We start from the raw sequence: 26794 nt of genomic DNA, 5'->3' as shown, positions 1-26794 counted from the left end.
TTCAATTCAAAAAAAAACAAAAAACAAAAAACAAAAAATTTTTAAAGCTTTCAAGGGTATATTGAGAAAAGAAAATATACCTAATGAAAATGAATGGCAAAAATTCATTTTTCAATGCATTAATACATAGAATGGCTCGCATCTAGAGCAAAATGATCGCACATGTGTGTCAATATAACGCAAGACCTCACAAATAGTTGATGTGTAAATTTTATTTTACCTACTGGTTTAAAAAAAAAACAATGAAATTTCAAAACATTTTTTCGGGATATCAATCTGAAAAAAATACATTAAACATTATTCGTAGCATAATGGCGAAAAGATATGATTTTTTTTTAATTTTCAAAAACTAAGTAAACATTAATGAAACATGTTTTTCTCGAAAAGTATGTTTCAAACACCAGGTACTCACTTTCCACAGATCAGATGACAATAAAAAAATTACCCCAAGAAAATTAGCTTTAAAAAAATTGAAAAAAAAAGTAGAATCGAGTGGGATTCGATCCATAGACCCTCTGCGTGGCGATCCGACACATAATGCATGCAGCCACGCAGCTGCTGAGAACTTGTGTCACTACAACACATTACTGCTGCGCTAGATATCAAAACGTGCATAGGAATACGCATGGATTCAAATGTAACGGTCCTTTCTTTTTGTAAAACTTTAATCAAAGCTACAGAGCTTTTTTGGAAACGAAGTACGTTGAAATTTTGTATATGGGTTCTTCAAACATAAGAAGGATTTCCTTTCCTACTTGCATTTTGAAATGAGTTCTCTTTTTTTTGTATTATCCATTTGAAAATAGGCGAAATCTCACAATTATTGCAACTTCGAAAGCTCATGGAGCTTTTAGTTGATGTTCGATTTCGCTCAGATTTGGCATATAGGTTTTTTCAAACTCAAGAAATATATTTTTGAAATAAAATTCAATTTTTTCAAAATTTTGAGGCCCCAAATGGGGGGGTGAAAGGTCAAATTTCAAAATTTTCAAAATTTGACTTCACTAGTCCGTAATGGTTGATAAACAGAACCCAATTCCCAAATTTCGCAAAAATCCATTCAGCCGTTTTTTCTGAATAGTGTTTGAAGATGGCGAAGAATTTTACAAAAATGACAAAATAGAGCCAAATTGTAGCTTCGCGAATTTTCATCGTAGAAACTCCGTTTTAGTCTCAAATGAAAGCGCCTGAAAAATTAAGAAAATTGCTTCTTAGAAATTTTTCAATTTAATGCACACTCCCATAGAAAAATGAGTTGGCGGCCTGCGCGCCATCAAAGGCGAGTTGGTTTCAGAATATTAGTGTCACTGCTCGTTACGTTACTCGTTTTCGGTTCATCGTTTGCATTTATTTCTACTAATCGTTAGCCGCCGCAAAATTAGATTTTACTCCGACCAATGAAAACGTGTTTTACGTTTCCATAACCTCCCACTGAAATTGTGATAACACTGTTGTGAGTGTTGTGTGTTATTTTTGTAAATTTCAATCTTCAATTTTAGAATTGTGAAAAAATAAAAAAGGAGAGTGAAATAAACGTCCATAACCGATTCACGAACTTCTTTGATGAATAAGTACATATATTTAGTTATCTCGGTTATCTGGAATTTTACTCAACATTTTCTGAGTTGATTTCCCACAGTAGACTGATTTCCAGGTCTAGAAAGGAGAATACGTACCTATTATTAATTAGAAATTTTGAGAACTGAAAAACTACTTGTACTACTTTAGAATTAGATGACGAGAAAAAACAAAATAAGTAATGAGAAGGAAATATAATAAGAGAGTGAGAATACAAAATCATTTTTTACCATAAGCCCTTCGGCATTTTGAAAAGTCAATTCATTCTAATCTAATCGATTTCTAGATCAGAGTGATCATTCATATTTGTAAAATGTACGTAGATCAAAATTTATTCTTTTCAGACTGAAGTATTATCTGGAAATTTTTGAAATGAGTTGTAATATCACGAGCAAGATTTGCTATATAGTTGCTACAGTTATCAAATTATCAATTATTTATTTATAATATGAAATGACATGATTGCATAGGTAGGTAGGTACTGCATAGAAAAATTACTCATTAGTCATTTGTAATGAATAATAATTGAAACAATAAATTAATATCACGCAAAATAGCGAAATTAGGCAGTTTGAATCTATTTTCAATAAAAATTGTAAGTTTGCTATACTGACTATATCCTTTTGTCATTTGTGTGTGGGGAATGCGTTCTCATTGGTCGGAGTAAAATCCAGTTTTGCGGCGGCTAACGATTAGTTTCATTACTCCTTGTTTTCGTGTTTTTTTGGATTTATTTCGGAAGAGGGCGGGGTGGGGCACGAGCGTGCCCCTAGATTCGGAGGTAAAAATCATAATTTGAAATTTGTATGTTTCTCTCCTTTATCTAGTACTACGAGTAAGTACATTCTTAGTTTAGGATTATTCTCAATAGATATAAAAATACAGCCTACAGAACAATAAATCTTAATTGATAGGCTACTAATCTAGTTACTTAGGTACCTACTTAAGATATACGTACCTATACGTAATACGATGAAAGTATTCGACAGCATTAGATACTTTATTAAAGGATGAAGAATCGATAGAAAATAACAATTAAACAAACCTAATATAACTTAAATTTATTTTAAAAAGTCACAAATTCTATGACACGAGTTTTAAGGTCATCTTACTAGCTACACTAAGAAGACGTACAGGTCAATTTGAATTCTCCAACGGCCTCATTACTTCCCAAACACCACAATAAAATCGAGTTGAACTCAGGCTTACGAAATAGTTCATCAAGGTCAATCTCATCAGTAGCCAAGTACTCTTTCAACGAATCAATCAAACTCGTCTTGACCCGCCTGAAAGCTTTTTTCGTTGAAACAAAGATCCGAATAAATTTGGCGAGCTTTTTCGAAGGAATTCCTTTGTCGCAAATAATACTCGATAAACGCTCTAAAAATGAAGGCGACGACACAAGTTCTTTTTTAAAATCGGCGGAAACATCTCGAACGAAATTATTAAATTCCTTTTTTCCACAGACGATCTCACGACTTAGTTGACTATCTTCATCCTCATCGAGAAAAACTGACCGCAGGATTTGTTCTTTGAAGTTTCTCGCTGATTGCAATTCGGGACAACAGAAACTCACAAATGCATTCAATTCTTCAAAATACGCTTCTGTAAATAATGAAAGGCAAACTTGAAGGACAACTGGGCTGTTATTCATGTAGTTTTCTTTGAACTGGTTAATCTCATCTTCATTTTTAAGACACAATCGCATCATTCGTTGCAAATCCTCGGTTCGAACTGCTTCGATCATTTTTTCCCAGCAGTTGTGCCAGAACGAATTTCTTTCTTTGAGAGAAGCATCTTGCAGGATAAGCAATAGGAACTCGACGTGTATCTGATTCGAATGATGATCTTCTTCAATATCTATAGCGTCTAACCATGCGCTATCGGATGAAATGAAACTGATCGTCGATTGTTTGAAATCAAGTGGAGTATCCTTCCATATTTCACGGCATAAATATTCCCAGTTTTCGTGATCGAACTCATCACGACCGTAATCTTCATCTTCTATCAAATTAACAACCAGATCGTTAAAAGTACTCTTGTTCATGATGTTCTTCGATCTAATATAGAACCAAATTCTTAAAACGGTTTTTTTACTGCAATGAAGATAGCGGAACAGAGAATAAAATGCGCGACCATATTTCTTATTAAAGAGTTCATTGAGCTGCCGATCATTCAGTTTTGGTAAAATGAATCTAGCAAAATCGTACTGATCAATGTATTCAACTCTGTTCATTTGTTTATCAACGGAGATACGATTCCAAAAATACTCAAACGAAGGTCTATTATAAGACATGTGCGTATCAAACATTCGTTCATCAACAGTACGAGTATCAATTCGCCAGGTGTAGGTTGAGGTTGGTATTTTGTATAATTCATTCGTGAGACGGCAGATCCAGTAATACAACTGCGGGAACTTGCGAAAATCAATGAAATCCACGCTCAGTTGTCTCGATACAGAGGGCCAAATTCGTCTGATATCCTCCTCGAAGAAATACAAGCAGGCAATTTTAAACTTTAGCTCTGCACTAAATCCTACACAACGCATCATGCGTTCGGCTGTCCTAGTGTAATGAATAGAGCCGTCGTAGTCGCATACAAAATCCTCGAAATATTGTAAAATATAGTTCTCGTGACCGTAAGAATCGAATGGTACTCGTTGGTAATGTTCACGTATCCAAGAAAAAACTGAATTCGCAAATTTATTAAAAAATTTTCTGATCATCTTATGAATCATGGAAGGTAAATCAGGAAGTTCTATCTGGGTATTTTCTAGTCGTAACCTGAATATTTCAAATTCTTTCAATTGTCGACTCGTGCGATATTCATTCACTTCATGACGCCATATTTTGAGGCTAATGGCCATTGCCGACAGTTCTTTTAGCGATACTGGAGTAGGATGAAGAATATCGTATACTTTTGGCGCTGCCTCAGTCATTTCTAGGTCTTGGCTTTGTCCAACTTCCATTTGAACCTGAAAATGAATAATCGCATTAATTCTATGAGAAAAACGGCCAACAGGCGATGTGCATGGGCATTAGGTATACAAAAATTGACACAGAAATCTATCTCTAAGTACATCATGCACGAATTTGATCCAACCAGAATCCAGATTTCTGCATTTCAATTCTCTCCCCCCCCCATGCGATGATAAATTCAGGGGGTAGTCCAATATATCCTGTACTTAACTACTTATATTCGTTTACAGAAACACGTCATCTGAAATCACAAGCGTTGATACAGAAGTTTTCTCCTAAAAAAGGGCGTTTTTTGGCCCCGCTTCCTGGTAGGGGAGGGGGTGGAGTGGGGGCTGGCTATAGGCACAAAATTATTTTTTCGAGGTACTAAACATACCCAGATAGTTACCTATATCGAAATTCGAGGTTGAAGGCATCTTGGCTGTCTTTATACCCGGAGGGGGGGGGGGGTCACTTTTAGAATTCTGGAAAAATTCAAAAAATTACGTTGAAGGCTACACTATGACTGGAAATGATGAAATTCGGTCCAAAGGAGTTGATATTACTTAGTTTCAGAACAAAGGAGGAGTACCGATAAGGCCATTTTTTGGCCCCATTTTTTTGGGCTCCAGGCGTTCCCAATGATGCGAATAAAAAAATAATTTTTGGAACCACTGAGTATTATTTTCAAAAACTTTTTCAGCGTAAAATATCTGTTTGAACCCGTTAAACATTATACGAGGCAATTTTTCCATTTTCGACCCTCGAGGGCAGAAGTTGGGGGGGTTTTAATTTTTGAAAAATTTTGGAACCACCGTTTTGAACGTACCCCTTTGAACCCCGCTAAAAAGCTTTTTACAATTTATTAGTATCTGAAAGACATTCATCCTATCAAATTTTGAGCTCAAAAAAATTTTGCGCTGGTACTCAAAAAATCCAAATTTCCAATTTTTTGTAATTTGGATTTTTTGGGAACCCCTGGATAACTAGAAACCTGCGATTTACGCCAAACGTAACGTTTGGAGGCATATAATTCAATTACCTAGGTGAAAAAGTTCAATTCAGCTCTCTGTATATTCGTAATTTTGAACCCTATTTTTAGAGCCCCCCACTTTGGGCACCCCTGAAAAAGGCGATTATGCATATTTTTTCAAATACATAAATTGAAGAATTTACATTTGGAACACACTAGCAAGAGATCGATAATTTTTCACTAGATTTTACCAGTAACTTTCAAAATCGAGCTATTTTGGGTCAAATTCAGAGATTTTACTCTTCGTAAAAACGTTAAAATCACGTTTTCACGATTGCAACGAAGTAAAATCTCAGAATTTGGCCCAAAAAAGCTCAATTTTGAAAGTTTCTGGTAAAATCTAGTGAAAAATTATCGATCTCTTGCTAGTGTGTTCCAAATGTAAATTCTTCATTGAAAAAAAAAATGCATAATCGCCTTTTTCAGGTGTGCCCAAAAAGAGAGGATCTAAAAAAAGGGTTCAAAATTACGAATATACAGGGAGTCTAATTTTACTTTTTCATCGAGATTACTGAATACATGCCTCAAAACGTTACGTTTGGCGCAAATCGCAGGTTTTCAGCTATCCAGGGGTTCCCAAAAAATCCAAATTACAAAAAATTGGAAATTTGGATTTTTGAGTACCAGCGCAAAATTTTATTGAGCTCAAAATTTGGTAGGATGGAGGTCTTTCAGATACTAATAAACTGTAAAAAGCTTTTTAGCGGGGTTCAACGGGGTAGGTTCAAAATGGTGGTTCCAAAATATTTCAAAAATTAAAACCCCCCAATTTCTGCCCCCGAGGGTCGAAAATGGAAAAATTGCCTCGTATAATATTTAACGGGTTCAAACAGATATTTTACGTTGAAAACGTTTTTGAAAATAATACTCAGTGGTTCCAAGAATTATTTTTTATTCGCGACTTTGGGGACCCCTGAAGCCTAAAAAATGGTCATTTTGGGTTAACTAACCACGGATTCGTATTTGGGGCATTCATTACAACATTTTAAGAGTGGTTCAGTCGATAACTGTTTGGGGCCAAAAAATGGCCTTATCGATACTCCTCCTATCAGTTCTTTATAAAGATGAAATTTATTAGGTACATACATGCCTTAAAATCTTTAAATAAGTGCTTACAGTTAGTTATATACGGGTCATTCTACGTCAATTCGACCAAGAAGTGGTAAGGAGGGTGGGCGATTTATAAAAAATTTTCCCTGTGGAAAGAGCTTCTAAAGGGATGACCTATGGCGCAAATCGGAGCCCTCTAGCCCTTTTTTAAATGCTGCTAAGGGGTGCCAAAGTTTTCAGTGAACTTATAATATATAATTTATTTCAGCAGATGGATTAAGTACTCGATAACCGCGATACCTACCAAAATGGAACTTTTTTCAATAGTTAGGGGCTTTGAATGGCTTGTTGGTGATATCATGAAAATCAGTATTGCCACTTTTTTTTTGTACGAAAAATTAGCTCGAAAAGTTTCAAAACGTTGTTTTCATATCGTTCCTACTCTCAAAAATTCTGGAAAAAATATATTATGGACAACTTTTCACGCTGAACAACATTATTAAAAAATTAGGATGGCATTATTTCGTAAAGTTGAATTTAAAAAAATTGAATATTTGCGAATAAATGCGATTTTTTGATTTAATTCATGAAAAAAAGTTTTGACTGGTGAATTAGACCCATTTGACCCCTATTTTTACGTCTCCGTTGAAAAAGTTGAAAACCTTCTTCCACTCAATGAAATGAACTCGTCACAAAAAATCAAAATTCTAAAAAATTCAATTTTCAATTTCAAGCATCAAAAAAAGTTTAAATTTATTCAGTCGTCTTATTTTGACCCCTTCTTGACGTATTTCATGAAAAAGTTGATAAAAATCACACTAGCAGCAAAAATTTTGAATTTTTTCGAATTTCGATTTTTTGATAATGAGTTTATTTCATCGAGTGAAGGGGTTTTTTCAACTTTTCCAAGAAAATAGTGGTCAAATGGGTCAACTTCTCCAGTAAAAACTTTTTTTCGTGTTTTAAATAACAAAATCACATTTTTTTGCAAACTTCCAATTTTTTTAAATCGACTTTACGACATAATGCCATCACAATATTTCAGTATGTTGTTCAGCATGAAAAGTTGACCGTAATATATTTTTTTCAGAATTTTTGAGAATCGAAACGATATGAAAACTATACGTTTTGAAACTTTTCGAGCTAATTTTTCGTACGAAAAAAGTGGCAACACTGATTTTCATGATATCACTAACAAGCGCCTTTCAGACCCCCTAACAATTGGAAAAGGTTCCATTTTGGTAGGTATCGCGGTTATCGAGTAATCCACTGCTGAAATGGATGATATTTCAGGTTCACTGAAAACTTTGACACCCCCTAGCAGCCTTCAAAAAAGGGCTAGAGGGTTACGATTTGCACCATTGGTCATCCCTTCAGATGGTCTTTCCACAGGAAAAATTTCAAAAAAATCACCGACCCCCTCCCCTCCTTGCCACTTTCTTGGTCGAATAGACGTGGAATGACCCATACAATTTTCAACATATCGAATAATACGCTTCATGTTTCTTCGTTAATAATTTTTTAATAATTGTTATACATTATAATATGTAATTACAAAATAAATTTGTAAACGAAATGAACACTACAACAAAAATAAAAATCCTATATAGACAACAAATTATCAAACAGCTGATGAATTTGTCATACCTGCAGTCAATGTTTAAACTTTATAAAAATCACAAACATTCTCAATTTAGAATTAATTATTTTTGATAAAAGTACAGCCTATACGCCCGTAGGTATTCAGAACAATAAATCCTAATTAATATCTACTAATCTATTATCTACTTAAATAAAATATGCGTACCTATTCATTAAAATGATAAAAGTATTCGATAGCATTACGTACCTACTCTATTAAAGAATAATGAATCGATAGAAAATAACTATAAAACAAAACTAATATACCCTCAATTTTTTAGAAAAACAAGTCACAAACTCTATGACACGATTGACACGGGTTCTAGTTTAATCTACTTAGAAAAACTACGAAATACCGGTTAATTTGAATTCATCAACGGCCTCAACACTTCCCAAACACCACAATAAAATCGAGTTGAATTCATGCTTGGCAAACATATAATCACGTACAACTGCATTCGTAGTCACATACTCTTTCAACGAATCAATAAAACTCATCTTGATTTGCGTTAGAGCACCTCCTGTTGAAACAAAGATCTCAATAAATTCGGTGAACTTTTCCAAAGAGATTTCTTTGTTGCAAATAATGCTCACGTAATGCCTCAAAAATGAAGGCGACGACACAAGCTCATTTTTAAGATCGGCGGAAACATCTCGAACGAAATTATTAAAATCCTTTAAAATTCCAAAGACGATCTCACAACTTAGGCCTAGTTGACAATCTTCATTCTCATCGAGAAAACCCGACCGCAGGATTTGTTCTTTAAAGTTTAACGCTGCTTGCAATTCGGGACAACAGAAACTCACAAATGCATTCAATTCGTGAAAATACCCTTCTTTGAGTAATGAAAGGCAAACTCGAAGGGCAACTGGGCTGCTAATTATGAAGTTTTGTTTGAACTGAATAATCTCATCTTCATTTTTAAGACATAATCGCATCATTCGTTGCAAATCTTTTGTTCGAACTGCTTTAATCAATGTTTTCCAGCAGGTATGCCAGAACGAGTTCCTTTCTTTGAGAGATGCATCTTGTAGGATAAGCAACAGGAACTCGACGTGTATCTGATTCGAATAATGATCATCTCCAATATCCATATCGTCTAACCATCCGCTACCAGATGAAATGAAACTAATCGTCGATTGTTTGAAATCAAGTGGAGAGTCGTTCCATATTTCCCGGCATAAATATTCCCAATTTTCATAGGCGATCTTACCACAATCGTCATCGTCATCTTCATCTTGTATCAAATGAACGACCAGATCCGTAAAAGTGCTCTTGTTCATGATGTTCTTTGACCTAATATACAACCAAATTCTTGAAACGACGTCTTTATTGTAATGAAGATAGCGGAACAGATAATAAAATGGGCCGCCGCCACAAGTAGTACGATTCACGAGTTGATCGAGCTGCCGATCATTTAGTTTTGGTAAAACGAATCTAGCAAAATCTAACGCATTAAGGTATTTATTGTTAATTCTTTCCGTTTGTTTTTCAAGAGGTAAACGATTCCAAAAATATTCCAACGAAGGTCTATTATGACGCATGTGCGCATGAAGCATTCGTTCATCAACAGTACGAGTATCATTGTACCATACGGTTGGAATTTTGCCTAACTCATTCCTGAGACGGCAGATCCAGTAATACAACTGCGGGAACATTCGAAAATTCATTGAATCCACGCTGATGTGTCTCGATACAGAGGGCCAAATTCTTTGGATATCGTCTTCGAAGAAATACAAGCAGGCAATTTTAAACTTTTGCTCTGCACTAAATCCTACACAACGCATCATGCGTTCGGCTGTCCTACTGTAATCAATAGAGCCGTCGTAGTCGCATACAAAATCGTCGAAATAGTGTAAAATATAGTTCTCGTGACCGTAACGATACATGAATACTCGTTTATGATGTTCAACTAGCCAAGATAAGACTGACCTCGCAAATTTATAAAAAAATTTTTTGATTGTCTTATGAATCGTGGAAGGTAAATCAGGAAGTTTCATCCGGGTATCTTCTATTCGTAAACTGCGTACTTGAAATTCTTCCAATTGTCGACTCGTGCGATATTCATTCACTTCACGACGCCATATTTCGAGGCTAATGGACATCGCTGACAGTTCTTGCAGCGATACTGGAGTAGGATGAAGAATATCGTATACTTTCGGAGCTGCTTCGCTCATTTCTAGGTGTTGGCTTTGTCCAACTTCCATTTGAACCTGAAAATGTGATGATCGAATTAATTCTACGAGAAAAACGGCCAACAGGCGATGTGCATGGGCATTAGGTAATAGGATACATCATGCACGAATTTAATCCAACGAGATTGAACCGCATTTTAATTCCCCCCTCCCTCCATGCGTTGAAAAATTCACAGAAAAAATTCATTTCAAATCAAGCGATGATAGAGAATTTTTCTCATGAAAAAAGCGTTTTTTTAGTTCGTGGTCTGGGGAGGGGGGGGGTGGAGTGGAGGCGGCCTATGGGCCCAAAATCATTTTTTCGGGGTATTAAACATACCCAGATAGTTAAAGTTATATCGAAATCCGAGGTTGAGGGCATTTTGCCTGTCTTAATGGGAGAGAGGGGGGGTGGTACCCTTTTAAAATTCTGGAAAAATCTAAAAAATCAGGTTGAAGCCTACAGAATGGCTGGTTATGATGAAATTCGGTCCAAGGGAATTTGATACATATTAGTTTGAGAACAAATTTCCTACATTTTTGATGAAAATATTCGTATTGAATTCCCAAATAAATTCGCCAAAAATCGAAAAATCAACTGGATTATAGGGGTTTTAGACCACGCTATTTATAGAAATTGTGATTTCACAATGGGACATGAACTCACGATTTTTGGAATTTCTATAAAAATTGTCACGCAACGAATCAAAATTATGGGTAGGTATAGGAAAGGAATTTACGATATGTATTCTAGTATTTTAACAAAAGTTTTTTTAAAGCGTTTTTGAACAATTTTTGGTGTAAAATTAAAACATGAAATGATTTGATAATGGACATTTTTGAAAAACTGTCATAAGACCTAATCAGAATGAGTTACAATTTCGCTTAAAATTCAATTAGGTACCTATTTAAAAAAAAAAAATGTTTTTTGAACATTTTTGAAGAATTTACAGCTGAAATTGGTCATGATTTTTGGGATTTTTCGAAAAAGAGACGCATGATCGGTCAGAACTTCTTCAAGACTTTGTTTGAGCATTTCTGAAAACTAGCAACTCTCTCTGTAAATTATTGACAGATTTGAATTAAAATCTATAAATCAGTGCTTTAAAGCATTCCTGATCAAAAATCAATTCACAAACGGTTTGGGATTAAATTTCAGCTCTTTATAAAGATGAAATTAGGTACCTTAAAATCTTCAAATAAGTGCTTAGGTATACGGGTCATTCACGTTAATTCGACCAAAAAGTGGCGAGGAGGGAGGAAAGGGGGGGGGGGTCGGCGATTTTTTTGAAATTTTTCCTGCGGAAAGATCTTTCGAAGGGATGATCAATGGCGCAAATCGCAGCCTTATAGCCCTTTTTTAAATGCTACTAGGGGGTGTCAAAGTTTTCAGTGAACTTGAAATATCATCCATTTCAGCAGTGGATTACTCAATAACCACGATACCTACCAAAATGGAACTTTTTCTCATAGTTAGGGGTTTTGAAAGGCTTTTTGGTGATATCATAAAAATCAGTGTTGCCATTGTTTTTCGTACGAAAAATAAGTAGCTCGAAAAGTTTCAAAACGTAGTTTTCGTATCGTCCCGACTCTCAAAAATTCTGAAAAAAATATATTATGGACGACTTTTCATGCTGAACAGAATATTGAATAATTGAATGGTGCTATTCAAGAAGGTCCTATCGACAAAAAACTGGTTTTGAGAAAAACGCATTTTTATATTTCAGTGTTTTGCCATTTTGGTTTAAAATGATATAGCGAGCTCCGGTTTTTTTTGTTGAATAGAAGCATCTTTCCACTATTTATTTCCTGCGTAGTAATTTTTTTTCCACCACCAACATTTCCATGGGAGCGCTTTACAAAAGAGACCTCGATAGGACCTTCTTGAAACGACAGGACCTTCTTGCGGTTATTCACCTAAAAATCGATTTTATTCCTTCTCAAACCCACCAAAAACATGAAATAGTTCAGACAACTTGTTAGATACGTAATTTACAAGTTTAATACACCAACTCTTGAGGAAAAAATTCAATTCAGATGTTGCACACTGGGCCAGCATGCTGGAAAATGCGCGAATGATCTTTTTCTCCGAAATGGTTGATCACAACTACACCAAAAGGGACTCTTGAGTAGTAATTTTCAACGCAGTATTCAAATTTTGAGTCAATTTTGCACCTCGACCCCCAGGGGGGGGGGTGGTACCAAATGAAAATTTGGGGAAAATGTGAAAAAATCGAGTATAGTGTCGAAATCTTGGTACATTTGGGCTGAAAACCCGATTTTCGAGTCAATTTTGCCCCTCGGCTTCCGGGGGGAAGGGGCGTGGTACCTAATCAAAATTTAGGATAAAAGTGAAAAAATTGAGTACTTTAATGTAATATCTTTAATACTGTAGGGCAGAAGTTTCTTCCGCCAGCATCCGCCAAAACTACGAATATGAAAAATTATGCATTTTAGTGTACATATGTAAAACAACTGCGATCGATTTACCTGCGGAAACCTGCGGAAATCTGTATCATCTCATACTTTAGCCATGCATGTGTGAGTGCGCACTCGATTTTTTCACTGTTTTCCCCAAATTTCGATTTGGTACCACCCCCCTTCCTCCCTGCAAAATTGACTGAAAATCGGGTTTTCAGCCCAAATGTACCAAGATTTCGACACTATACTCGATTTTTTCGCATTTTTATTTGATACCACCCCCCTTGGGGGGCTACGAGGTAAATTGACTCAAAAATCGTGGTTTTTAGCCTAAAGTATCAAGATTTCGACACTATACTCGATTTTTTCACATTTTCCCCAAATTTTTATTTGGTACCACCCCCCCCCCTTGGGGTCGAGGGGCAAAATTGACTCAAAATTTGAATTCTGCGTTGAAAATTACTACCTAATTAAGACTTTTGGTGTAGTCGTGATTGACCATTTTGGAAAAGAAGGTAATGCGCGCATTTTCCAGGGTACACGCAAATTTGTGTGTGGCCTAGTCAACTTCATATAGCTGCTGTTTGTGAACAACACCACATGGAGCGCTGCGGTTTGCACCATCTTGTGTAGAAAACGTCAGAGATTCAAATTACATGAACTCCTCAAAAAAGGTCCTATCGGTCGATAGGACCTTCTTGAATAGCACCATTCAATTGTGATGGCAATATGTCGTAAAGTCGATTTAAACAATTTAAAAGTTTGCGAAAAAATGCGATTGTTTGATTTAAAACATGATAAACACTTTTGACTAGTATCTATAACCGAAAATAGCTTATTTCCATACCTGTTATCTACTTTTGACTGGTGAAGTTGACCCATTTGACCCCTATTTTTACGTATCCGTTGAAAAAGTTGAAAACCCCCCTTCACTCGATGAAATAAACTCATTACAAATCTTTATCAACTTTTTTGTGAAATACAAACGTCAGAAAGAGGTTAAAATAACACAACTGAATAAATTTAAACTTTTTTTGACGTTTGGAATTGAAAATTGCATTTTTTTCAAATTCTGATTTTTTTGTGATGAGTTTATTTCATCGAGTGAAGGGGTTTTTTCAACTTTTTCAACGGATACGTAAAAATAGGGGTCAAATGGGTCAAATAATACGCTTCCATGTTTCATCGTGAATAATCTTTTAATAATTATTATATACTTAATTACAAAATAAATTTGTAAACGAAAGAACACTAGAACAAAAATCCTAGACAACAAATTATCAAACAGCTGATAAATTTATCATAAGTACCTATCTGTGAACTTTATAAAAATTACAAACATTCTCAATTTATGTAGAATTATTTTTGATAAAAATACAGCCAGACAGCCTATTTATATAGAAAAATAAATTCCAATTAATATCTACTAATCTTACTTACCTAAGATATGCGTAGGTAGAGGTACCTATTCATTAAAATGATAAAAGTATTCGATAGCATTAGGCACTATATATTAAAGAATAAAGAATCGATAGAAAAAAACTATAAAACAAAACTAATACATAGATATATAACCTAAATTTATAGAAAAACAAGTCATAAACTCCATGACACGAGTTTTAGTTTGATAGAAAAACTATGAAGTACCGGTTAAGGGTGTAGGTTAGTAGGTAAAATGAGTAGGTAAAAACCTTCAATTTTCTTTACAAAACTACCAAAAAACTACTCCTCGGATAAGATAACTTTCATTTTTGGATATGTTGTTTAGATGGATAAAATCTTGGGTGCTACGAGCCCCTTTTTGAGAAATTTACTTTGGTACATTAATTATAATGATTTTAAATACCTATTGTAAAAATGAGCTATGATCACTTGAAAATAAAACGCTTGGAAACGAAAACTTCAAAAAAACGGCTTCGTAGCACCCATCATTGTAATCTTGAGAAGTTATGTTTTGGTAATCCTACAATGTTTTCATTGTTTTTTTGAGTATTTTAACTTTAGCAAGAATTTGGGACAAAATTCAATAGTATCCATTAAAAATGTCTACGAAACTGCTTCATGAAAACAAAATATTCTGTTGGCTTAGTTTTTTTCGAATGTAAGTTTCAATACTTCAATTTTGGATTCAGTTTGAGTTAGAATGAACTGTTGTATATGTTCCTAGTCGAAAATGTTTTTGTACATTAAAAAAAAATTTGAGTCAGACAGTTTTTGATTTTTGGGATTGATAAAATGTCATGTAACCTATCAAAATGAAATAAAATTTCAAGAAAAATTCTATGTAATACTTTTTCTGATCATTTTTGAAAGACTCTATTTGAGCTCGAAATTGAGTGATGATTTCCAAAATTTTTTGAAAAAGGCGTCATGCAGACATGCAACCTGCAGAAATATACGTAGGTCGAAATGTGAGGGAACAAAACTTTTTTTGAGTATTTCAGAAGGATTTTAAGCCAAAAACTCGATCATGATTTTCAGGGTGTTTGAAAAGAGTGACATATGAATCTATCAAAATGGGTTTTACCTCGCCACTTTTTTTTAATTTCTCTGTTTATTTCACAATTTGCCAATCAGATGTCCCGCTTTTACCAAACTTACTTAGAGTTCTGTTTTTTGTAACCAAATTTGCTCAAGTCTTGGTCCCATTTTTTTGAAAAAGTGGTTAAAGAGCGTGAATTGTTGGCAAAATAGTCAAAAAGTATCCATTTCAGCTAATACTGTCAAAAAGTGACTATCCTTGGTCAAAATCAAACATTCCTGTTTTTTGTCAAGATTGAGCAAAAAATCTGGTTTTTGCCAAAATTGTCAACAAATAAAATTCCCGTTTTTTACAAAATTACTTATCGCAGAGAGTTAATTTTTTTGCGAATTGGTGAAAATTTGAAATCTTCTTCTGTCAAAATTCTCAGGAAGTATTTTTTCGATAAAGTACCTACCTACCTATAGTCAAATGGTCGTAATTTTTGCAAAAATTGCTAAGGAACTTGTGCTTTTTTGCTTTGTTCGCCAAAATATCCGAAAAGCAATCATTTTAGTTTTGCCAGCCTAAAAAATCCTCTTTTTGTTTTAATGTTTTCCAAACAACTAACAAGTCCTTTTTTTTTAGAAAAATGCTTGGAAGCTTCTTTTATCAAATTTTTTATCCTTTTGAAATTTACTTTAGAGGCACTGCTTGTCCCCCCCCCGAAAAAAAATTCCATATAAAATCTAACCAGAAAATTAAATTTTGAAAAATTGAAAAAAAATATCCTCAAATCCTCCATTTATTAAAAACACTTCGTGAACCCATTGCATCCAATATTATAGCACATTAAAAATGCAGTAAATGAAAATGAAAATGAAAATAATGTAATATCATTCTCCGGCCGAGAGCGTTAATTACAATTTTCCACGACAACGTCGAGGAGAACAAGTGGTGACGGGCTTGAACAGGAAAATTCTGTTATTCGGGTCTACTGGAAGTCGAAATTATTTTGGAAATTTTTCGAAATGAAACGAAAAACTCGATTTGGCAACGTTTCCAACATACTCGTATTAAATATCAACGTGTACGAGTGTGATTCGTTCAAAATAAATTCTCAATAATTATTATGGATTGCACCCCCCCCCCGTCGATCCTCCGGGACAACTTTTTTCTTAAAGGGGGAGTTCTAAAGAACATTTCTAGCCCTTGTACTCAAAAAAAAAAGTGCCCCTAGATACAAAATGGCGGCCATTTTGACTGACAGGTCACCCGAAATCGCAGATTTTGCGTTCCAACATGGGACTTGCACACAATTTTTCAAACTGTACAAAGGTAGATCGAAAGATCAAGCAAAAATTTATCACCTGTCAAAATTTCAAGTGCTAAAGTGCGTTTTTCGATTTTTGGTGAATTTTTGAAAATCAAATTTAGGCCAAAAATGAGGGAGAAAATCAAAATTTCACCAAATTGACTAAGAAAGCTGAAATTTGGGATACACCCTATTTTGGACATGCCAAATCGATTGGAAACTGTTTCAAACCCTTTTGAGCAGTTCTGGAGCCTCCAGCAAATTTTCGAGACTCGAAATTCCCACAAAATTTCACCAAAATGGAGTTGGAAAGCTGAAATTTATTCTGCAAACTAATTTCAATACGCTACGAAGTCAACTACAGGGGGATTTCAAGTCGTTTTTGGGGCATCCAGCGATTTTTTGAAAATTACTGGAGCCTCCAGTAGATTTTTGAAACTTCAAATTTCCTGAAAATTTCATCAAACGGAGATGGAAAGTCAAAAATCATTCTACAAACTAATTTTAATACGCTACGAAGTCGTCTGCTGGTGGATTTCAAGTGGTTTTGGAGCCTCCAGGCACTTTTTGAGAAGTCGTATGGTGTTTTTTTTAGATAATTGAAATTTCTAAGAAGTATCTGGAAGCTTCAAAACCATTTGAAACCACTATGTAGTCGACTTCATATCGTATTGAAATTAGTTTGCGAAGTAAATTTTCAGCTTGCCAACTCCATTTTGGTAAAATGTTGCGGGAATTTCAAGTTTCAAAAATCTACTGGAGGCTCCAGTTATTTTCAAAAAGTCGCTGGAGGCTCCAAAATAATTTGAACACACCTGAAGTCGTATTCAGAGGGTGTTAAAATTGGAGTGTAGAGTAAATTTCAGCTTTCCATCTCCATTTGATGAAATTTTGTGAAAATTTAAAGTTTCAAAAATCTAATGGAGGCTCCAGGAATTCTCAAAAAGTCGCCGGAGGCTCCAAAACGATTAGAAATCCCCCTGCAGTTGACTTCGTAGCGTATTGAAATTAGTTTGCAGAATAAATTTCAGCTTTCCAACTCCATTTTGGTGAAATTTTGTGGGAATTTCGAGTCTCGAAAATTTGCTGGAGGCTCCAGAACTGCTCAAAACGGTTTGAAACAGTTTCCAATCGATTTGGCATGTCCAAAATTGGGTGTATCCCAAATTTCAGCTTTCTTGGTCAATTTGGTAAAATTTTGATTTTTTTCCCCTCATTTTTGGCCTAAATTTGATTTTCAAAAATTTACCAAAAATCGAAAAACGCGCTTTACCACTTGAAATTTTGGCAGGTGATAAATCTTTGCTTGATCTTTCGATCTACCATTGTAGAGTTTGAAAAATGGTGATCCTTAAACGGGCTCCCCGACTATTAACTTATATTATACTGATAAAATTATAAAGTAGAATTTTACACTCTCGATTTGGCAGCCAAATATTTTTCTATAAAAGTTACTCATTACCTAGTTTCTCGGGAAATCGGAAGCTAAAGTACACCCATAATTTGAATTCATCAACGGCCTCATTACTTCCCAAACACCACAATAAAATCGAGTTGATCTCAGGCTTACCAAATAAATTATCAAGGTCACTCACATTCGCATTAATAGTCACATACTCTTTAAACGAATCAATCAAACACATCTTGATCTGCGTTAGAGCATCTTCGGTTAAAACAAAGATCTCAATAAATTCGATGGACTTTTTCAAACAGATTTCTTTGTTCCAAATAATGCTCATTAAACGCATCAAAAACGAAGGCGACGACACAAGGCGATTTTTAAAATCGATGGAAACATCGTGAACGAAGTTCTTAAATTCCTTTACTCCGCAGACTATCTTCTGACTGAGTTGATAATCTTCACCAAGAAAAAATGACAGCAGGATTCCTTCTTTAAAGTTTCTCGCCGCTTGCAATTCAGGAAAACAGAAACTCACAAAGGCATTCAATTCGTCAAAATACGCTTGTGTAAATAACGAAAGGAAAACTCGAAGGGCAACTGGGCTGTTATTCATGAAGTTTTGTTTGAACTGGGTAATCTCATCTTCATTTTTAAGACACAATCGCATCATTCGTTGCAAATCTTTGGTTCGAACTGCTTCAATCAATGTTTTCCAGCAGTTGTGCCAGAACGAGTTTCTTTCTTCGAGAGATGCATCTTGTAGAATAAGCAATAGGAACTCGGCGTCTATCTGATTCGAATGATGATCATTTTCAATATGCTTATCAAGTAACCATCCGCTGTCGGATGAAATAAAACTAATCGTCGATTGTTTGAAATCAAGTGGAGAGTCGTTCCATATTTCCCGGCATAAATATTCCCAATTTTCATAAACGATGTCATCACTACCGTAATCTTCATCTTTTATCAAATGAACGATCAGATCGATAAAAGTACTCTTGTTCATGATGTTCTTTGACCTAATGTACAACCAAACTCTTGAAACGACATCTTCTTCAGAATGAAGATAGCGGAACAGAGGATAAAATGCGCCGCCGCCATAAGCACCATTCACGAGTTCATCGAGCTGCTGATCATTCAGTTTTGGTAAAACGAATCTAAAAAAATCTAACCCTGCAAGGTATTGTTCTCTTTCCATTTGTTTTTCAAGGGGTATACGATTCCAAAAATATTCCATCGAAGGTCTATTATAAGGCATATGCGCATCAAGCATTTGTTCATCAACAGTACGAGTATCATTGTACCATTCGGTTGGAATTTTACCTAACTCATTCCTGAGACGGCAGATCCAGTAATACAACTGCGGGAACATTCGAAAATTCATTGAATCCACGCTGACGTGTCTCGATACAGAGGGCCAAATTCTTCTGATATCGTCTTCGAAGAAATACAAGCAGGCAATTGTAAACTTTGTCTCTGCACTGAATCCTATACAACGCATCATGCGTTCGGCTGTTCTAGTGTAATCAATAGAGCCGTCGTAGTCGCATACAAAATCGTCGAAATAGTGTAAAATATAGTTCTCGTGACCGTAACAACAGATGAATACTCGTTTATGGTGTGCAAATAGCCAATATAAGACTGACCTCGAAAATTTATTAAAAAAGTTTTTGATCGTCTTATGAATCGTTGAAGGTAAATCAGGAAGTTTCATCCGGGTATTTTCTATTCGTAAACTGCGTACTTGAAATTCTTCCAATTGTCGACTCGTGCGATATTCATTCACTTCACGACGCCATATGTCGAGGCTAATGGACATCGCTGACAGTTCTTGCAACGATACTGGAGTAGGATGAAGAATATCGTATACTTTTGGTGTTACTTCACTCATTTCTACGTCTTGGCTTTGTCCAACTTCCGTTTGATCCTGGAAATGTGATGATTGAATTAATTCTATGAGAAAAACATCCAACAAGCAACGTGCAAAAAACTGGCGCAGAAATTCATTTTTACATCATGCTCATGCACGAATTTAATTTAGCCAGATCGAATCGCATTTTATCCTCAGTCTGCATTCCACAGGCGAACAGTGCTCGAGAAATCGAACTTTATTTAAATAGGTGCCTACATTTTTGCTGCGCGAAAAATTCAGTTAAATTTTTACATAGTGAGTCTAAAATGCCAGAAAATAAGTACGGTACATAATTATTTCGGACTGTCGCAGCTACAGATGGTGGAGTCTAAAAAATCCCGAATTTAATAAATTAAAAGACGAGGAAATTAATTTGAGCAGCTTGGGCCAAATGAATCTCGTTGAATGGGTCCAGAATAAGCCACTACTCGATTTTTAGCTACTCGAATTAATTTCCTCGTCTGCTGGAGAAATTAAAAATCACCCTGCAGGCTCGAAAATCACTTGAAATTGTCAAATTCGGGTTGATTTTAGACAAGACAAAGACATTCGTGCAAATTTCGAAATTTCCCTTCGTACCCAAAATGTTCACCTAGTTTTTTGTAAGTAAGTATAAATGAATTTTTTATTGCACATTCTGAGGTGAAATTTCACGCTGAACAACTTTAGTTCTTTTCGATTTCCGCCATTTGTCCATAGCTATGGAGAAAAACGTGAAACACGTGTTTTTTGAGTATTTTTTGAGCTTTTGAGCTTAACCCACCGCTCCAAATGGCCGGGTGATGATCTCTATGGAAAATAGTTGACGAAAAAATCATTTTGGTAAGTATGTTTTTTTTTTTCGTTCCGGAGATACATACTTATGTCGATTTAAAGTTTTCTTTTGTTTGCACCCCCCCCCCTCCATGATGAAAAATTCTGAAAAAATTCGAGGAGGTACCTAGCTGGTACCCTCTCAAACACGCTCTGATGCAGAATTTATTTTCCTTTGAAAAAAACATTTTTTGGTCCCCCTAGTTGCGAGGGGTGGAGTGAGGGGGCGAGCTATGGGTCCAAAATTATTTTTTCGGAGTACTAAACATACCCTGTCCTGTGAGTAGCGTGAGTTATATCGAAATCCGAGGTTAAGGGCATCTTGCACATTTTAATGGGGGATGGGGGTTTCTAGCTACCCTTTTAAAATTCTGGAAAAATCGAAAAATCACGTTGGAGGCTACAGAATGACTGGAAATGATGAAATTCGGTCCAAGGGAATTGATAAATGATATTAGTATCAGAACTTCCCTCATATTCGCTGAAAATAATTAGTTTTGAATTTCCAAATAAATTTGCCAAAAATCGAAAAATCAATATTTGAGCAACTGAAATGTGGGTTCAAGCTATTTCTTAAAATTTCTAAAAAAGTGTGACGCTACAGCTGAAATTTGTGATATACCCTATTTTCGACCTGCCAAATCGATTGAAACCCGTTTCAAACCGTTTTGAGCAGTTGTGGAGCCTCCGGTAGATTTTTTAAACTTGAAATTTCCCCAAAATTTCATAAAAATGGAGATGGGAAGCTAAAATTAACGAAATTTCAATTTTCTTAAAACACCATGAAACCTTCCAAAAAGTCACTGGAGGCTCTAGAATGACTTGAACCCACCTGAAGTCGTCTTCAGAGGGTGTTAAAATTGGGGTGCAGAGATAATTTCGGCTTTTCATCTCCATTTATGATGAAATTTTGAGGAGATTTCAAGTTTCGACAATCTACAGGAGGCTACAGTAACTTTCAAAAAGTCACAGGAGGCTCCAAAACCACTTGAAACCACCATGCAGTTTACTTCATATTGTAGTGAAATTAGTTTGCAGAGTAAATTTTGGCTCACTAAATCCCATTGATAAAATGATGTGAAAATTTCAAGTTTCAAAAATCTGGTGGAGACTCCAGTAATTTTCAAAAAGTCGCTGGAGGCTCCAAAATGACTCGAACCGACCTGAAATCGTCTTCAGAGGGTGTTAAAATTGGAGTGCAGAGTAAATTTTAGCTTTCCATCTTCATTTGATGAAATTTTAGGGAAATTTCAAGTTTAAAAATCTACTGGAGGCTCCAGTAATTTTCAAAAAATCGCTGGAGACTCCAAAACCACTTGAACCTCACCTGCAGTCGACTTCGTAGTGAATTGAAATTAGTTTGCAGAATGAAATTCGACTTTCGACTTTCCAACTCCATTTTTAAAAGTCTGCTGGAGGCTCCAGAACTGCTCAAAACGGTTTGAAACGGTTTTCAATCGATTTGGCAGGTCAAAAATAGGGTATATCCTAAATTTCAGTTTTCTAGGTCAATTTGGTAAAATTTTGATTTTTTCTCACATTTTGGCCAACAATTTATTTTTGAAAATTCACCAAAAATCGAAAAAGGCACTTCAGCGCTTGAAATTTCGACAGGTGATGAATTTTTGCCTGCTCTTTCGATTTACTTTTGTACGGTTTAAAAAATTTCGTGCAAGTCCTATGTTGGAACGCAAAATCTGCGATTTCGGCTGACCTGCCAATCAAAATGGCCGCCATTTTGTAAGTAGGACCACATAGGTGCTTGGTGCTAATACAATTTTCAACATTATCACAAATTCACAATAATACTCATTATGTTTCCTCGTTAATGATCTTTTAATAATGGGTAATTAATAAACATAGGAGCAAAACAAATTTGTAAATGCAATGAAAACCAAAAAAAAAAAAAAAATTGTAGATTACAAATTGTCAAACAGCTGATGAATTTGTCATACCTACAAATGTTCAAACCTCATAAAAATCACAACTAAATTTTTAAACTACAAATTAGGTACACAAAATACACATGAGAACAAAGACAAAAACGTTCGAAGATGTACGAAAGTTATCCAAAACACAAAAAATTTCTCGAAGTGGCGCGAGACACATTTTTTCAAACATTCACGTTGTTGATTTAAATTTGACTACGACTTACAAATTGACATAATGCTTACAATCATTTCAAAGTTTTTGATAACTTGAGCAACAACTCAAATTTTTTATGGCAATTTAGGAAATTAATTTTTTCACTATTTTCATAATATTTGATCAGTTTTATTCGCAGGTAAGAATCATTATTTTATTGAAGATTAGCATATTTTCTCTCTTATCAAGTATCAAGTAGGTACATATGTACATTCTCAATTTAGGATTAGTTTTGATAAAAATACAGCTTAAATGAACAATAAATCTTAATTGATATGTGATATCTTCTAACCTACTTTTTAAATTGATCTATGACACGAGTTTTAGGATGGTCATCTATGCTACAAAACTAAGAAATACAGGTTAATTTGAATTCTTCAACTGCCTCATTACTTCCCAAACACCATAATAAAATCGGTTTGAATTTGTTCTCGCTGAACAGATCGTACATCCAGTTACTTACTATAGAAGTAGACACATATTCTTTCAACGATCGAATCAAGCCCACCTTGATCTGCTTTAGAACTTCATCCGTTGAACCAAAGGTGTCAATGAATTCGGTGAGCGTTTTGAAAGAAATTCCTTCACCGCAAATTAATATCGATAAACGCCACATAAATGAACTCGATAACACCAGCCGGTTTTTAAAAGTGGTGGGAACATCTTTCACAAAGTCACCAAATTTCTCGGCTTCATTGACAATCTTACAAGAGAGTTGACAATCTCCACTGAGAAAAGCTGATATCAGTATTTTTTGCTTGAAGTATCTCGCTGTTCGCGATTCGGGATGAAAAAAAACCACAAAATCTTTCAATTCGTCAAAATTTGCATTTTTCAATAACGAAACACAAACTTGAAGGACAACTGGGCTGTTAATCATGAACTTCTGTTTGAACTGAGCAATCTCATCTTCATTTTCGAAACACAATTGCATCATTCGTTGCAAAGCTTTGGTACGAATTGCTTCAATTAAAGGTTTCCAGCAGTTATGCCAGAACGAGTTTCTTTCTATGACAGATGCATCTTGTAGGATAAGCAATAGGAACTCGACGTGTATCTGATTCGAATGGTAATCATCTTCGATTTTTGTAATCGATTTTAACCATTCACTATCCGATGAAATAAAACTAATCGTCGATTGTTTGAAATCAAGTGGAGAGTCGTTCCATATTTCACGGCATAAATATTCCCAATTTTCGTGATTGAACTCACCACAACCGTAATCTTCATTTTCAATCAAATTAACGACCAGATGTGTAAAAGTACTCTTGTTCATGATATTCTTTGACCTAATATAGAACCAAATTCTTAAAACGGTATCTTCTTTGCAATGAAAATATCGGAACAGGGGATAAAATCCGCTTTCAGTTTCATCGGTATGCGTATCATTCACGAGTTCATCGAGCTGCTGGTCATTCAGTTTTGGTAAAATGAATCTAACAAAATCTAATCGATCTAGGCGTCGAGCTCGTTGCATTTGTTTTTCAACAGGGATACGATTCCAAAAATACTCCACCGAAGGTCTATTATGAATCAGGTGCCCATCAAACATTCTTTCATCAACAGTACTAGAATCATTAAAACCGGTCCTGGAAGAGATTGGCACTTTACTCAAATCATTTCTGAGACGACAGATCCAGTAGTACAACTGCGGGCATTTGTGAAAATGGATCAAATCAACGCTCAGGTGTCTCGATACAGAGGGCCAAATTCTTTGGATATCGTCTTCGAAGAAATACAAGCAGGCAATTTTAAACTTGATCATTGTACTGAATCCTACACAACGCATCATGCGTTCGGCTGTCCTGGAGTAATGAATGGAGCCGTCGAAGTCGCACACAAAATCATCGAAATGTTGTAAAATATAATTCCGGTGACTGTAACAATCGAATACTCGTTCATAATGCACAAGAAGCCAAAATGCGAATGAATCCTCAAATCTCATGAAACATTTTTCGATCGTCTTATTAATCGTGGAAGGTAAATCAGGAAGTATACTTTTTGCTCGGGTAATTTCCATTCGTGATCTGTACATTTTGAATTCTTCCAATTGTTGACTAGTGCGATATTCATTCACTTCACGACGCCATATTTCGAGGCTAATGGCCATCGCTGACAGTTCTTGCAGCGATACTGGAGTAGGATGAATAATATCGTATACTTTTGGAGCTGATTCAGTCATTTCTAGGTCTTGGCTTTGTCCAACTTCCATTTTGAATCTGCAAGTGTGATGATCGAATTAATTCTACGAGAAAAACAGCTAACAGGCATTGACCTTGTGCATTAGGTATATGTACTTAAAAGTACAAAATATGACACAGAAATTCATTTTTACATCATGCAAGAATTTCATCCAACCAGATCGTACCGCATTTTATCATAGTCTGCAATCCAACTGGCAACCAATGCTCTAGAAATCGAATTTGATGTCCGTCTATATGTATATTGGTGAAATATTTTAAAAGAGCAAAAATATTCACTTTTTGGGTTCCTACTTTTGTTTAAAACGGCGCGAAGTTTTTTCAGTGTGTTTCACTCTTGAAATTATTATTGCACGAAAAATGTTATTTCTCGTCAATTCGTAGACAAAAGGATGGAGGGAATTTTTCAAATGTTCGTCTACACCTACACATTGGTAAAATATCTCAAAAGTGCAGAAATTTTCATTTTTAAGCTTTCTGATGGTATTTTTGCAATAAGTGCCAAACTTGTAATTTTTTTCCTCGAAAATGAGAAAAAAAGTCAGTCCAATTTTTTGATATGTTATTGTACATGAAAAGGACTAAAATTGAGAAACTTTTCAGAATTTTTACTGGGGGACATCACGGTTATATTTGAATTATAAGATATAAATAAATTTTTTTAGGTTTTCGAAAGTGGCAACACTGATTTTGACATCATTCGTCGATTATACCCTCTCAATGTACTACAATTTGAAAAAAAGTTCAAGGAGCAATTTGCAACTGAAATTTTCCATTTTCGGCCATTTCGGAGAACTTTGAAGCCCCACAGCTCCGCCAAAAAAATCGAAAAAATGTCCGGTTTGCGTCATTCGTCATTGTTTGATGACCTCTAAACATGATCTGATTTTGGATAAAATCGAAGACCACTCGTGCAAAAATCCACCGATTTGGCATGGAATGACCCAATAATACTGTAAATTAGTACTGAAACTAATGAGGCGTATGAGGCGTAATAGCAGTAATTTAAATTTCTCCAGAATTTCAAAATGTCATCTCAGAACGAAGAAATTAATTTGAACAGCTTGGGCCAAATGAATCTCGTTGAATAGGACCAGAAAAAGTCATAACTCGATTTTTAGCTGCACGAATTAATTTCTTCACCTTCTGGAGAAATTGAAAATCACCATGATGGCTTCAGAATGACTCGAAATTGTGAAATTCTGTTTTGTGGGATGATTTTAAACAAGACAAAGACATTCGTAAAAATTTCAAAAATTTTCTCTCGTTCACAAAATTTTTGGATTTTTGAATTTCTTTCTTATTCACCGATAAAATATTCTAAAGATTGAGTTGGGAAAGGCAGATGAACTCGTTAAATAGTACGTCGCGAAAATAAAGTCGAACACGATTTTAAGCATCACAAATTTTTTCCATTTTGGAAAAATCGAAAAATCGCGTTGTAGGTTATAGAATGGCTGAAAATGACGAAATTCGGTTCGAGGTACTCAATTGATATTAGTTTTAGAACAAATTTCCGTCATTTTCGCTGAAAATAGGTAATAATTTTGAATTTCCAAAAATTCACCAAAAATCGAAAAATCAATATTTGGGCAGCTGAAATCTGGGTTATAGTCGGGGGGCTCGCATAAGGGTAAATTGCACCCCCTGCCGATCCTCCGGGGCAACTTTTTTCTTAAAGGAGGAGTTC

The 26794-nt window shown here is 35.2% G+C and overlaps 1 protein-coding gene across 6 annotated transcripts in view; it reads right to left on the bottom strand.

Moving 5' to 3' along the window:
- The window catches only part of LOC135847739 (uncharacterized), a 138872-nt gene that overhangs the window by 25612 nt on the left and 86466 nt on the right, over nt 1–26794 (bottom strand). For 2 of the 6 annotated variants that reach the window (XM_065367425.1, XM_065367426.1), the window contains exon 2: nt 8142–10473. The exons of 1 other annotated variant lie outside the window; for it this stretch is intronic. In XM_065367425.1, the coding sequence (XP_065223497.1) occupies nt 8605–10467 (1863 nt within the window). In that variant the 5' untranslated portion in view covers nt 10468–10473 and the 3' untranslated portion in view covers nt 8142–8604. Of the gene's footprint in view, nt 1–2052; nt 4553–8141; nt 10474–22584; nt 25123–26794 lie in introns of those variants that run through there. 3 more of the 6 variants (XM_065367433.1, XM_065367431.1, XM_065367427.1) reach the window with 3 other exon arrangements.

This window comes from Planococcus citri, chromosome 5 (genome assembly GCF_950023065.1).
Source record: "Planococcus citri chromosome 5, ihPlaCitr1.1, whole genome shotgun sequence".
Lineage (NCBI taxonomy): Eukaryota > Metazoa > Arthropoda > Insecta > Hemiptera > Pseudococcidae > Planococcus > Planococcus citri.
Note: the sequence above shows the minus strand (reverse complement) of the source record. Positions and strands in the feature narration are given on the sequence as shown.